The sequence below is a fragment of the Poecilia latipinna genome, unplaced genomic scaffold, assembly GCF_001443285.1.
Source record: "Poecilia latipinna isolate Pla-1442-1.1 unplaced genomic scaffold, P_latipinna-1.0 Scaffold2220, whole genome shotgun sequence".
Taxonomy (NCBI): domain Eukaryota; kingdom Metazoa; phylum Chordata; class Actinopteri; order Cyprinodontiformes; family Poeciliidae; genus Poecilia; species Poecilia latipinna.
In genome coordinates, this window is record NW_015114836.1 from 16,716 (window position 1) to 32,118 (window position 15,403).

The 15,403-nt window shown below is 38.6% G+C and overlaps 1 protein-coding gene across 1 annotated transcript in view; it reads left to right on the forward strand.

Annotated features, from left to right (window-relative positions):
- The first annotated feature begins 701 nt into the window (after positions 1-701).
- LOC106936817 (N-acetyl-beta-glucosaminyl-glycoprotein 4-beta-N-acetylgalactosaminyltransferase 1-like) overlaps positions 702-15,403 on the forward strand; it is a 62,063-nt gene continuing 47,361 nt past the window's right edge. Inside the window, exons 1-5 of the mRNA XM_015018033.1 lie at positions 702-827; positions 1,294-1,410; positions 10,878-10,973; positions 12,162-12,252; positions 13,622-13,722. Coding sequence (XP_014873519.1) covers positions 702-827; positions 1,294-1,410; positions 10,878-10,973; positions 12,162-12,252; positions 13,622-13,722 — 531 coding nt within the window. The remainder of the gene's footprint in view (positions 828-1,293; positions 1,411-10,877; positions 10,974-12,161; positions 12,253-13,621; positions 13,723-15,403) is intronic.

Below are 15,403 nucleotides of genomic sequence, written 5' to 3' on the forward strand. Positions count from 1 at the left end.
TTTGCGGGGATTGAAGGGGCGGTTCCCCCTTTTTAAACCCCTTGTTTTTTTTTTTTTTTTTTTTTTTTTTTTTTTTTTTTTTTTTTTTTTTTTTTTTTTACTGACCACTAAGTCCTGTTTTCTTCCGTCTTTATTCTTTGCCTCTCTTGATGTCATACGAAACACCCACTGATGCAATATAAAGTTTTAGCCTTTATCGAGTGGATGTGTGTGTGTTTGTGTGCCTTTTGGTGCTCACAAACATCAGGCGCTTTGCGCTCCTCTGGTGGCAGACAGGAAGGGAGCCTCTTGTCACATTTTTTCATCATTACCTCCGTTGGCCTCCTTCATGTTTCTCCCTTGGAAGAAAAAAAAAAAAAAAAAAAGTAATCAAAGGCTCGGAATCCGACAGCTCCTTTGCTTCCTCTCTGTCAAAATTTCCTTTTCCTCTCCTGAATTTATTGCAAACACTGGCACCTTCTGTACAAAAGCCGCTCTTTTTTCAGGGGTGCTAAAAAGCTCAGTTGCTGGTCTCGGTGGAGGTGTTTGCTTGCTTCTGTTGACGTCTCTGCTAAATGGAGGATGCTCTGCCACTCACTTAACAGCTCTGTGACTTTGTTCCTTCCTCTGCGAGCCAGGCAGCCTTTTATCTTCCTGCAGCTGCCTAAGAACTTGCCCTCCTCCACACTTCAACCCGCCTGTCGCATCATCCCGGCATTAACATGGACATGCTGCTTCGCAGACCACAGAGAAGGGAGCCCGGCAGCTCTCTGGCTGGAAAGTCGGACCAAATCCCGGATCAGGGGGAGAGCGCAGGCTTCTTGGAGAGCGGGTTCTTGGCTGGATGGGTGAAGAATGTTGGACATTAGAGCTTTGGCAAATCAAGTGCCGGATTATGTGTAAATGATGAAAAAGAAAAACTGCAGGGTGTTAATAGTTGCCTTCTGGGGCTATAATCCCATGGGTTTTTTTGTTGTTGTTTTTTTTTTTTGGCTTGCTTTTTTGCTGCTTGTCTGTCTATATATGAGCGTGTGTGTGTGTTCACACGCTTCCATCATCACCACTTTACGTTGCTTGAATTGATTCTGGCTTTTTACTTAATGATGTTATTATCTTTCATGTATGAGTTACGTAGCGTATGTTGAGGTCGTAGCGGCGGTCGGACAGATCCATGCCTGCTTGCGTGAATCTGTGTGATTCATGCAAGCAGGCATGGACTTGGACTGCCCTGAGTTTAGACCGCTCAGAATGATTCAGTTTGTACTTAGTCTTTGCATAATGTTTTAACACAAAGTATAATGTGTTGTTGTTTCTCTCCTTGTTTCCGTAAAGGACGACGAGCCAATCATTGGAGGGGCTGACAGCAGAGATCAAACCCACATCCGAAAGTTTCTCAGTCAGAAGCAAAAGAAGTTACTATGGAAACCAGAGGTAACACCAGACTTTTCTTCTTATTTTGCTTTTGGTATATTTTGTAATATCGTTAAAATGAAATTAATATTACTTTTAATACAAAGTTGCGTTAAAGCTTGCAATAAAAGTTTATTAAAATTCTCAACTTTGCACTAAAAGTGTCATTATTTACCGAATGACACTTCACGACAACAGTCGTAAACCTTCATGAAGACTCTTTCATCTTCATGACAAACGTGCCAAGTCATTTTTATGTCAGTGTCATGTCAGTCTTATGCACACTGCATCAAATAAAGTGTTATACATTGATCTAATGTAGTACGGGGGATACTAAAATGTATCTTTACTAAATGTGGGAAAGTTCACAGAGTGAAAGCAATTTTTTAAGCAACACCTCATAATACATCAGTCTCATAGATAATAAGCCATTTATAACTACAAACACAAGGACGGCAATCTTTTCTCAATGATTAATAATCATCAGGCAAGTTCTGGTATTGTTTCACATTAGCATCGCAACAATAATTTTGCAGGTTTTTTTTTTTTTTTCTGCTTATGAATCAGTCGATGTACGAGTAGAGACCGCAATCTAAATTGAAGATATATTTGTTCTGTTTTAATTGATAAATGATTGCACGATCATGATAATATTTAATCTAAACCTTAGACAGGCTATTTTTAAAAGCAATAACTTCATTTCAAGTCTGATGTGATTGGTGCATATATTTTGTTTCAGCTCACTTGCTAATGTAGTCTGCACACCTGCTGCAACAAAGGGAACAGGAGACAGGCCAATTAAGCAGCAGATTAGTAAGAAGAAAACCAGATCTTGATTTGTCACATGCTCAGCCAAGGTTAATTAAAGGCGTGAGGCACGTACTCTGTGCGTCTCAAAACCAGATCTGTAAAATCTGATTCATGAAGCTCTTTGTACCTTATGCGAAGCTCAACAATCTGCGCAAAACACGTCTGTGTGTGGTTCAGGGAAAGCAGAAGTCACACTTCATATAATAATGCTTAACAAATGATTTTTTGTTACCTGTTCTCTTCTCAGTGCAGTATTATCTTTTAAGACATTGTAATTTTTTCTGAACCCCACCCACAGCCACTTTTTTTTTTTTTACTTTATGAAACTTGTATTACAAAGATAGGCACACACAGCATGAACTCAATAACTTAACACTAACCCATTTTCTCAGATGAACTTCTGACTGTTTTCTGAGATTAACCATTATGCCGTTTACATTTCATGCAACACGCCGGACACAAAATTACTGTTCTGCTTCACATCACTGAAGTACATTCAAAAGCCTCGTTCCTATTGCTTCTAGATTGCTGCACATTGTTTTATTTCCTGTCTTTACTTCCATCCTACATGCAAAAAGAGAATTCACTTTGAAATACAACATCCAGAGTGGGATGAAAGTCAAACATCTCTCTAAGCGTCGAGCATATCGAGTATAAAAACAGAGCAAATTAAACTCGATTTTAAGGCTGAATCACAGCTTGCCTCTCTCATTTCCCTTCTCCTTCTTTGTTCTCCCATTTAGTTTGCTTTAACCTCAGGAGATGCTTGTAGACAAAGAGTTGCATATGCTTTCGCTGACCAACACTATTGTCTTATTTATCATGTGCATTGTAAAAGCAAAGCAGTCTTCTAAGGGAAATAAATGCTGCAGCATATAAACTATCACATTTTATATAATGCAGGGCAGCTTTCTTTGTTGGAGTCAGCAGCAGTGCAGTGTTCTGTATAGTTCCAAGTCTACAGTCATGGAAAAAATTGTATAATTGCTAGTATATAGTTGTATGTATCAGGAACTCAAATGAACAATTACACATGCTGTGCAAAGGTAAAGCACCTCTAAGGTCTATGAACTTTAAATGCAATGAGCCACACTTTCTATTAAGCTTTAAAAGAAATCTTCATTATCAGTTCTTTAGGCTTTTTTTTTTTTTTTTTACTTGGCTGCATAACCTTTGTGAAAGTTAAAAGTTTAATTATTTTCAGGTTTGCAGTATTGTGTGTTAACACAGTCACAAGGATGAACTTGTATCAGGGTGCAGTCGTTGCTGCCATTCAATCTGTGATGTTTATTTAGCTTTGGACTGCGGACTAAGACATGTTTACCCCTTCTATTCCTCCTGCCAGCATAAATGTGGCATCTGATTTAACAACTCCAGGTTACTTCTCATCTATTGATCTGTTACTATTCAACTGTACATTGCCAGGACGTGTAATATTTACAAAAAAATCACATTTAAAAGTGGGTCCTGTAGCTTCAGTTGGGTAGGGGGAATTTGCCTCAAGAGAGGCAAAATAAATCAAACAAATACAAAATGAATCAAGATGTATTCTGGTAATAATTTATTTTAATAAACTGCCCTTACAGCATCAAAACCATTACCATAATTACCTTTCTTCTAGAATTTATATTTCCAATATTTTTTATACTAGTTGTAGAATTCACATCTCTCCTGTTGTGGCAAAGGAGCAAACACTCATTGGCATGCCAGTGTTCTGCAGCCGCAAAGAATAACTTTTAACATTTCTCACGTCTGCATTCTGAAACTGATTCAAAATGTTTCCAAATTCAAAGAAAATGTGTAAAATTAACAAATGTTTAATCAGCTAGGTTGCACCGAGCGCCTCATTTCTTTGACAAATGTTCTTTCTCTGCCTTTACAAGTAGCTAAGGGCAAAAATCTATGAATTAAAATTTTTCCACATATTTAACAGGAACACAAAATATTAAATGCAGCAGAGATAAATTAAGATGGGTAAGAAAAAAAAATAATCTTGAGAAATGTTCTCCAGTCAGAAGTGTTTATCACTTTTTCTTCTTCAAAGCTTCACCCCAATTGTTTTGGCTCGATTGAAAAGTACCAACTCCCAACTAGAGCTGCTTTCTGGAATAAAATTATTTTTACTGTTGCATATTGTGGAAACAGATGGGTTGGTTAAGAATAACACGAGAAAACAATGACATTTGTTAATGATGGTTATTGAGACCATATTTAGACCATGCATATTTAGACCATAGGGTCTATTGAAAAGAAGATAGCAGAGTGTCGTTTTCCTTTGTTCCATCTAAACTAACCACAGAACTTCTAGCAAAGTCCAAACTTTCTTCTAGTTCACTCTGATACAATGTTAAACCAAGGCCAAGTTGGAGGGAAAAAAAACCCCACTTTGGTACTTTGTCTGCCTTAACGACCTATCTGTCCTGCTTACCAGTAATCCACATGTTTTGGTCCACAGTTGGGATGGAGGAGGGCTGATGGATCACTAAGCTGGCACTGTCAAAGACAAACACTCAGCCTGGCTGCAGTAAAACGGAGCTGCATGCCAGCTGTCAACGCCTAGGAGAGGCTGCATTGACATCCGACATTCTCAGTGAAACTCTGTCATTGCAAAAGGAAAATAAAAGTCAAAATGCTATTTATTTCTAGCTTACTTGAAGTCAGAATGAAATTTTGTCTTTTCTTTCTTTGATGACTTCATTAGAATGTCATCATTCTAATGAACCAACCAGTGGACTCACTCAGAGGGGACAGAGGATTAGCGCTGATACTCTGCTTCGTGTCGTCGATCAAGGACACCAACATATCATGAGCACTGAGATGAGATGAAGACTAGAGTGGAAGCTGCTGACTGGCTTTTTAAACGGGCAAACGGTAGACGCAGACAAAGGTGAAACGGTGGTTTTTCTGTCATTCCATACAGGGGTTTGCCAAATTCAACCAATTCATTTAGCAAGAAGCAGAGAAAAAGTGATGATGCTAAAAGGAAAACATAGATTTCATTATAAGAGTAATGCAAGTGTGAAGTACATATTGAATAAAACCAAAGGGAACACAAGGAGAGATCAATAAATACGTTGACAGACATACCAGGGCTAACATTTCTGTCCCGTGAGACCTAAAGGATGCAACTTTATGTAATCATTTTTCCTGGTGATGATTTGAACAACCAGTTTTTGTTTTTTTTTTCCTGTTAGGAGGGAAGTGAGGAGGAGTTTGAACCTCAACGCAGACACATGACTCATATGGAAGCAACAGTCACTGTTGTCTCCTCAATCATACAACCTGTGACAAGACTGGAGGTGGAATCTGATGTTTTTGTCTCCGATTCCCTTCTCATGCTAACTTAATGCGAGGTGTGAGGAGGTCTGATATTTTTATATCTTCACTGTTCTGCCTGTCCAACCAAAAGACTACACGTCCACGAAATGTAATGATTCATTCCCCTTTTCCTTCTCCAGAAAACACAAGAATGTGTCTCGTATTTCCCAGTGAGAGGAATCTAGTGCAACCATCCTCACCTCCTTTATGCTACATCCTTGGCACTACAGAAACGAGACAAATTGTAGATTATATAAATCTTTGTCGCGCTGGTTGATAACGGTGGAATATGTTTTCCTGTTCCTGTAAGACTGTGAATAGTCAGTCTACTTTATTCCAGAAAACTCTTTAAACCTGTTAAAAACATTTTTTCCTCTTGTGTGTGAACTTTTCATTTTATTTTCTTACCGAGTATGAATGCTCTCTATTCAAATGCACAGTTTGGTGCAAACATTTTAACCAAGTCTAAATATTTGTTTTTTTTTCTTTTTTTCCAAAGAAGCCTCGCTCTGTTAAAACATTTTGGTAGGGTACAGTCTTGATTTTTTTTTCCCTTGGATTTTGGGTGCTTTCCTGCTCATTCTCGGTGTGATCCAGCCCTCGCTACCATGACAGCAAATGTGCAAAGAGGTAGAAGGCAGACAAGCTGATGGACTCAGGACAGCACCTGCACCATCGCGTGGCTTAGTCTGGTTGACATTTGCTTCTTTAATTTGCTTGGTTTCAATCAACTCGACATAAAATCAATAAGTGAACAAAAATTGGTCAATTGGTGAACTGCAAATAAGTGAAAATTCAACCAAAACCTTAAAAGAACATTGTGAAAGCCAGGAGAAAATATTGATCTAACCTCATTTACAAGATTACATGACATTTTTGGTGAAGTATGTTGTCCTTTTAAGATTTTGCACGTTCCTTCATTTTAGAAGTGAGACTTTCTTCATTTTTAATAATGAAAAGTTTGCTAAATTGTAAACATTTTGAGTCAGCTGTCCAATTTTTCTTTCTTAAAACAGCTAAAGATCTATCATACCCTTGTAGCTATTGCCTGGAATGTCATCTTTTATGTTTCCTTTCCTACTGGGACTAACGGTGTCAGCTGGTGTGATGGCTCATCTGTGGATGCACCGTGCCGCCATTTGTCTGTACCTCAGAACCAGCAGGAGTGCAGCAGTCTGTGCCAGATTTTGAGAAAGAGAGACAGACTCCTGGAGGAAAGAGAAGGAGAAAATAAGAAAAATAAATGTTCTGTTTGCGTGCTGGTTAACGGTGAGACCAGATGGAGAGAGCGAGCGGATACTAGAGAGCTGTGGAGACGATGTGCTGAGATGAGCTCACACAAATTTGGAAGTGAGAAGGAAGATCATAGACACAAGCAGTTTGTGAGGCAGGTTTTCTTTTTTTTTTTCTTTTTTTTTTTTTCTCAAAAACCCTGGGGTTTCTTTTGTCTCCTACTTTTAGTTACTGCATTTCCAAAAGGAAACAGCAGAAATATCGGAGGGCTAAACTTTGGATGCAGATTTTAAAATCTACTTTGTGTCTTCCATATAGATTGGTGCCCTAACACTTCACCCACATTTTCAAATTCGTAATTTTCCACAGACAAGCTGAAAGCTCAGGAGAATAAACCAGAGCAACCTTGTTGTTTGTCGTTTTAGTGGTCTGGTGAAAGTCTCCCTCTCTCTTACTCCCGCACAGCCTGACAGGAGCGTGAATGAATCTGGACATTTTGCAGAAAATACATCTGTCTTTTTTATAGCTCCTTACATCTCCAGTCTTTCTCAGACTACAATTCCGCTTTTGGCTCTTCTTCTCTTGGTGATGATATCCACAGATCACAGTGTCGGCAGCAGAGTTTCTGGTAGTTTTACGATCAGAGTAAAGATGGCTGTGTTGCTAACCGATCATGTAAAAATCTACCTATTGGGACCACCATTCAATTTCTTAATACATGTCTTAACTCAGACACAATCTAGAAAGCTACTCAAAAAAATTCAGTCAAATGCAGACTTACTATTTGTTGCAAGAATATTCTTATGTCCCATAAAAGGAATTGGGAGAATAACTTTATAAAAGCAGATGTGGTATACTGACAGCTGAGCAAAGGAAAACTGAAGATAGAAGAAACTGACAGCATTTGGCAGCTTACGGATAGAGAGATTAAAACAGAAAAAGTATGAGACGGTACAATACAATACTGGGGCTACTGAGACTAAAGACCTTCAGAGAGAGAGAAAACAATAATGAGAGAAAAAAAATCAAATATTATTCTTGGGGCAAAGCAAGGACAATTAAACAGTCAAGGAAGATGGTTAAGTTGCTATCACAGTGGTTGAGGGAAAAAATATTTCAGTATAACTCTCACTGATATAGTTCACAAACAGAGACATCACTCTTACTCTGCTGTTCCTGTAAAAATGAGTCCATTATACACAAGTGCCCCCCAGCAGGAAGCTCAATTTACAGCCAGTAGCTCCAGGACTACACTGATGTATGTTTAAATGAATCTTGGAGACTTTCAAGCTCCTCGTCTATTACTGTTTGGCAACAGGAGCAGCAAGAAGGGGCCAGGACATAAGAAGGTTTGATTTTAAAACCCACAGGAGGTCTATTAAAACATTTACATAAGCCATGCTTACATAAGGATTGCAAGCCAAATCTTCGCACATACACAGATATATATATATATATATATATATATATATATATATATATATATATATAGCTCTGGAAAAAAAATTAATAGACTGCTGCAAAATGATCAGTTCTCTGATTTTACTTTTTTGTAGGTTCATGTTTTAGTAAAATGAACATTGTTCTTTTATTCTATGAATTCCAGACAAAAAATTTGTATTTATTTGCAGAAATGAGAAATGGTAAAAAAAAAAAAAAAAGATACAGCGCTTTCAGACCTCAAATAATGCAAAGAAAATAAGTTTATATGCATTTAGAAACAACAATACTAATGTTTTAACTCGGGAAGATTTCAGAAATCAGAATACATGCATTCACATATTGGTCAAAGTTTAGTTCTTCAGTTCCCAGGACTGTTTTTCTTTGGATTGCTTTTACAGAAATGGCCTCTTCCTCTTTGAGTGATAAATTGTGTTAAAATGGTTTATGACCCATTGCTACTTTTTTTTTTTTTTTACATTTGTTTTCCAGTTGAGGCATACATTTCAATCTAGACATGTTTATTTCTGGGCACAGAATCCTTTCTGAACAATCAGGTGGCTGTTCAGTTCCATGTTGTTTGTAATGCCCCATAATAGTTTGAACAGATAAATGTGGTGCCCTCATGCATATTATGATGTCGCACATGGAAGTATGTATGTATGAAGTATGTATGTTTATTATGTTTCTTTCTTTGTGCTGGGTTGTCTTTTCCCTTCTCCAGACTGATTGATTTGACAGCCTCACACTTGTTGACTCTCCAGCCATCGGCACAAACAAAAAGACTACTTTCAGCAATTGAAATGGTGCCAAACTAGGGAAGCCAGCTTTAGCTTTGATCCGCCGGAGCACCTCTCTGTGCCGCTCTATTGTCGTTTCAGTGAGAGCCAGTTTTCTGTTCAGGCTCTGTGTGATGTTCTAAATGTCTGTGGCAGCATTATAGAGGCAGCCCACTGAGTCTGTTGTCCCACATTAACATGATGCCATATGTGCAGACGTGTGTTTTGATTGTCAAGTAAAAAAAAAAAATAAATAAAAAAATGCAGTTTGTTAAATCACATCCGCCACGTCTTACAGTGTTACGTAGAGCCGCACATTGGCTGAACTAAGCATGTTGCCGAAAGTGTAATAAGGCGTAAAAAGTACATTATTTCCAAATCTTTTCGTTTTTGAGCATGACCAGACGTTTGTGCGCGCCGGAGGAAACTGTACCCCAAAGCAGACTGTTTTCACCATCTGTCCTTGCCGTGTCTTCTGATTTCCCTCCATAATTCAGACAAATGTCAGACTGCAGGCTGGGGATGACCTTTGACAAACTGCTCCAGACTCTCTCAGATCACATTCCCTCCTGTTGTGCTTTATGGGCCCTTTTTGTTATTCAGGGCAGCGTTAACACTGGAACTTAACACTGCAAAGATATATTAATTTCAAGTGTTTGAGTATTCATACTCCTTGAATTGTCTTATCTTAATTTTTTTTTTTCTCATAGCCACAAACCGCAGTGTGTTTTACCTCATATTTTATTTGAGAGAGCAGCACAGAATAGCCCATAATCGTAAAATTGACAGAAAATTATTAACAGTTTTTTGTTTTTTCTTTTACAATCAATTCTGAAAACTGTGGCATACATTAGTACTTGGCTCCAATCAGTCAATGCAGTGCAGAACCGCTTTCTACTGCAGTTACAGCTGCAAGTCTTTTGTAAACATCTTTCAGCCTTACACATATAACTACCATCATTTTTTGCAATTTCTTCTCATTTTTGGTCATTCTTTCTCAAGCTCTGTCAGATTGGAAAGTGTCTTTGAACAACAGCTAACACATGCTGGCACAGATTCTTTACTGCATGAACAGATTTATGACCGTTACTACGATGTTTTGGCTCTCGGTTTTTTAGTATTGTTGTCTTGGTGAAAGGGGAAACTTTGCCCCTTTTCAAGTCTCTTTCAGTGCCTACCAGGTTTTCTTCAAGGATTGCCCTACTTTAACTTTAGCCCTCTTCCTATCAACTCTGATCAACTTCCCTATCCCACCTAAAGAAAATTACCTCCCAGGATGATGCTGCCACTATCTTTCACTGTGGTGATGTCATAATCAACATAATGCAGTTAATTTCCATCCACACATTGCATTTTGAGTCTAGGTTACCAGGTATTTATCTACAGAAGCTGAAAGATTTGACCACCTCAGCTGTTGATCTGTAGCTCTTCCTGTTTTTCTTGAACCTTCTTGGCTCTTTTGCTGATTAGTGCTTTCCTTGCCTGTCAGTTTAGGTAGACATTGATGTCTTTATTGGTTTGCAGCTCTGCCATACTCCGTCTTTTGATTATGGTGATGCTTTTTGTTCACATTGAAATCCTCTGAGGCCTTTTGCAGATGAGCTGTTTATCCTGGCAATGAATTCCAAGAGTGAATCCAGTTTACAAATTATGTACATTCTGATGGCTATTTGTTGCACTTAATTTAATTTAACCATTTTACAGTACTTGGTGCTGGTCTGCCAACAAAATGTGAACTAGTTCGAGGGTCCTGGACAATTTTGCAAGGTGCTGAGCTACACTGGGCAAAACGCAACAACCTAAGCAACAATCGCAAAGCGGATATACCAAAGCAAATCTCTTGTTTTATATGATGCAATGCTGTAGCTGCAGCATGTAGTAATCTGTTTGCTCTTTGTGTGTTTGCAGTATAAGGGCCAGGCCAACCTGCATGTGTTTGAGGACTGGTGCGGCTCGTCTGTAGCCCAGCTCAGAAAGAACCTGCACTTCCCTCTTTATCCTCATGTAAGTATTAATATTTGAGCCTGTAAAATCAAAGGGCGTGTCCATCTCAAGAGGGACGGATGGAGTTTACAGCATTATTGTACCCTACTCGCTAGAACTGATCAGGGTTGATTTCTTAATATGTAAATCTTAGTTTTCAGAATTCATTTGCATATGCATTATTTGAAAGATAAATTTTAGAAATTCTGAAAAGTAGAGGGATTTTTTTTAATTATTATTATTGGATGACTTGAGTACCGTAATTTCTGAACTTTTGAGCGCACCTGAATATAATGAAAAGGGAAAAAGTGTACATATAAAGACCATACTTGTCTATAGGCTACAGGTATCCATATTGTATCATGAGCCGTTTACACATACAGATTTTTTTTTATTATTTACAAAGAAATATGTACTGAAAACACAAATATGTGTCATAAATGCTTTTTCCAATGGTTCCTGTAACACGACTACTTAGAAAAGAAAAAAAAGAAAAGAGAATATAGTAGCTTGCCAGGAAAAGTCATTCATCACATCTTCCTCCTGTGGACTTATACCACCAAAGTCATCTTCTTCAGTGTCAGAACTGGACACCCTGACACTTCTTCAGTCCTTCTGAAGAAAAAGCAGAAGGTGTATATTACACCACAACTGTGCATTCAAAGGGTGTAAAAAAAAAAAAAACAGTAATATCTTATGGGCCTCATTGCTTTTTACTGCTTTTAAACTGGATTTCTGGTTCTTAGATACTGAATAAGAGTATGGAGAAATACTTTTCTTTCCAGGCTTTTAATTCCGATCCCGTTGACTGAATATTGTGTCCTTCTGCTTGTCTTTCCTTTCTTCATTTTATCCTTCCCTCCTCTCCTATCTCCATTATCCACCCTTCCTTTGTGTTCTTCCTCTGTTCCTTCCTTGTGTCCATTAAAGTTTTTTCCTACAGTCCTATATCCCGTCTGTTCTTTCTTTCTTGCATCATTAGTTTTGGCTTCCTTCTAACACAGGCGCTCATCTCCATAGACTCAAAAAGAAAAAAAAAAAAAAAAGATCAAAGTAAAGCATTGTGTGTATTCTGTATATGTTATTTTCTCTTAAGACAACAGCAACACTTAGAAGCAAGACCAGAGTTAAAGCTTTCAGATTATTGTTCAGTACACAGTTCTGAATATCTGCATTAGTTTTTTTTTAAATGTCTCTTTTTTCTTGCAGACAAGAACCACAGTAAAGAAGCTGGCCGTGGCTCCAAAGTGGAAAAACTACGGCTTGAGAATATTTGGTTTCCTTCACCCATACAAAGATGGTAACTAGCTCTTTTCTTTCTCAATCCCTGATATGAGGCTGAGAGCCTTGGAGCTTGTGTCCTTTATCAGAGTAGGCAATTTCCTCAGCCCTCTTAATCCAAACGCCTCCAAGCCACTAATGTAGTGGATATTCACATTTTCATCTTGGCTCAATGCCGAAATCTCACTGCTAAATCTCGTTGCGGTTCCCTCATGGTTCTGCCCTGAAACCCAGTTGCTATGGGAACTGAAAACCCCAAATGTCCAAGTGCCCTTACACAAATTGCCGAACTGAAGCTATTAATTAGATTACCATTCATTTTAGACTCTCATACTGCTTTCACTAGTAGTATGGCTCTATTGAGCCGATGGTGTAAAGGTCACGCTGTTTTCAGCAGCAAAGTTTGAGCTCTAACAAAGGACCCTCACCTTCGTCATTTACGTCTTGCCTGAGACGCGTGCAAACTAAGTAGATTTGAACAGGCAACATTTGCTGTGAACTTTAATCTAAATCTATTTGGAGAATTCTTGCTGCTTAAATGATACATTAAACACACAAAAATTAATAACCTTGTGTTTACAAAATATTGATGTCTTCTCTGCAAGAACACTACAGTACTGATATTTCCATTACAAAAGATCTCATTTTATACTGTATAAGCACATAATAAATATAGAAAAATAAATAAATCAAGTCTCCAACACAACTGAATACTGTCATCTTAATACATGTTAGTCATTTTAGCTAATTTGACTGATGGTGAATAAAAAACGGTTCACAGAAGTTCATCTAGATATACTGATCTAGTTTAGCTGTGTGTTTATTTGAAACTACAGCAGACGAGTCAAAAATATTTTTTGTTGAACTTGGAAAAAGAATCATTAAGTTCATGTAAAGCTGTGCATGATAAACTGGCTGAACTTGACAATAGTTCCTCAAGGAGAAATTCTTTCTCCTCGGTTTGGTAAACTCTGCACGTGGATTTGAAATATATCTTTGGTGTTATACGTAGCACTTGTGACGCTTAGCCTTAGTTTTAGTCCCGAGCTAAAAGGAAGAATAGAGGAACGGTGCTGCCAGAGCGCCCCGGAGATTTAGGCAAAAGATTGCCGTTTGCAGCAGCAAACTTTAATCTTCAGATCTGTGTCCTTTCTTTCAATATCGCACCTGAAAGTCCAGCTTCAGTAAAAACTTTATGTGGAATTTTATTCGAATGTGACATCTCTGTCAAAGGCAACAGGCAGTGGAAGCGCCTTACTTTTGATGTGCTCTTACACCTGAAGCGAGTTAAAAGTGCAGCATTTGTCTGATTCTGTTATGTACTAATCGAGGGCCATCCAGATCTTTTCCCGCTATGAACCTCTTTGATCGTGTCTTTCGCCCTGCAGGTGATTTCCAGTTCTCCGTATCGTCTGATGATAACTCAGAGTTCTGGTTGAGCCCCGATGAGTGTCCTCTCAATGCCAGACTGCTAGTCTATGTAGGACAGGTAAGCATACAATTGTGCTGCAGTGCTGTATAATATCTCAACCCTCACCCCTTACCCCACCCACACGGCCCTCCCCCTTTCCTCTCCGTCCCCCACACAACACACACAATAACCAACAATAAATGTGTGGAGTGTGACTGGGAAAATACTGTTTTTGTCTTACCTAAACATTTCAGATTCTCAAGTAAAATTGGAGTTGAGACAAAGATAGTATGAGTTGAAATATAAAAGATCGCAAACGATGACTTTGTTTATTTACGGGAAGAAACCTAACCAAGCCAACCTGGTCATATGTAAAAACACATTTGCCTGTCAAAATTAATAACTGAATGTATCATCCTTGGTGGCAACAGCTCCTAGTAAGAGTTTGTGATCTGTCCCAGGAAAACTGGAAAATAATTCTCTTTTTGGGCTCATTTTGTCTGCTTTGCGAAACCAAAATATGGCTGCTCTCAGTTAATTAATGATATCACAAAGGAGGGACTTTCACATTTGGCTCAGCTAGTTAGGAAAACTTTTTTCTTTTCCATAACTGAAATCCTAATTTGAAAACTTTATCTGACATTAATATTTGTCTCGTGTATAATTTAAGTTTAGCAACAAAAACAGAGCATATTTGTAAAAGGGGAAATACAGATTTTACTGTGCTTTAGGGTCCAACTATTGTGTGGATGTTTTTTTCTTACTTCTAATTAACAACGTACCTTTTTGCAATCCTTGCTTTACCGTGCGTGGTTAGCTTTGCTCGCGGATAGGCTTTTACTACAAAACACCTAATGAATATCTTGAACTTCTTTTTTTCTGTGTATACCTTTCTAACAGCACTAGCAGTACAACATTTCAGGCAAGCTCATCATGATAAGAGTCAGTATTATCAGATCTATTATTCAGGTGGAGAGTGACTCATGCCTTTCAGTTGTGTGCAATTGATTCTGCTGTATAGAAAATAGCAGCTCAGACTTAGACAAGTGTTCTACAGTTGTAGTTTCAGTGCTTAATCCTGACCAGTCATGAGCATACATCATTCAGGAACTGATGTATAACGAGAGGCGTGACCTTTTTAGTAATCTTACACCCACTTCATCAAAACTGTGGCTATTACTTACCACCAACACGCTGCTCAGAACACAAGAGGCCTAAATCGTGTTTTCCTTTTCCATCTGTCCTTAAATTGTGCTGTGACTGCAACTGAATGAATGCCAGACTGTTCTGCCTTTGCCTTTTCTAATTAGTTTTTTTTTTTTTTTTTTATCGAATGCCCCAGAAAGATTTAAGAAGGCGAGGATGCATGAGGTTGCACAAAGTTCAAACCGCATAACACGAGTGTGTGTTTTAAGAGCAGAGATCCTGCTACAGTGCCATCTGTATTCCAACAGGATGTGAGATGTCAGTGAGTTCCATGGGAGCTGAGATTAATTAGCTGGCAGTGAATATTGATGTGACATTTAGCAGCGGAGAAATCATCTATCTGGTGGCAGATGAGCAGTGGTGTGGCCAGGAATCATTCATTTTGCCCGCTGGCTGACTGACAGACGTCAGCGCCGTCACTGTCTGTGGAGACATACTGCGTTTCACGGGTGAAAATCTAAATGTCCACTCCTTCCCTCGATATGCGATTGGGGGAGGGGGGGGGGGGGGGCTTTTTACTAAGGTTGGGGGGTATTGTCCCAGACTAGGCTTT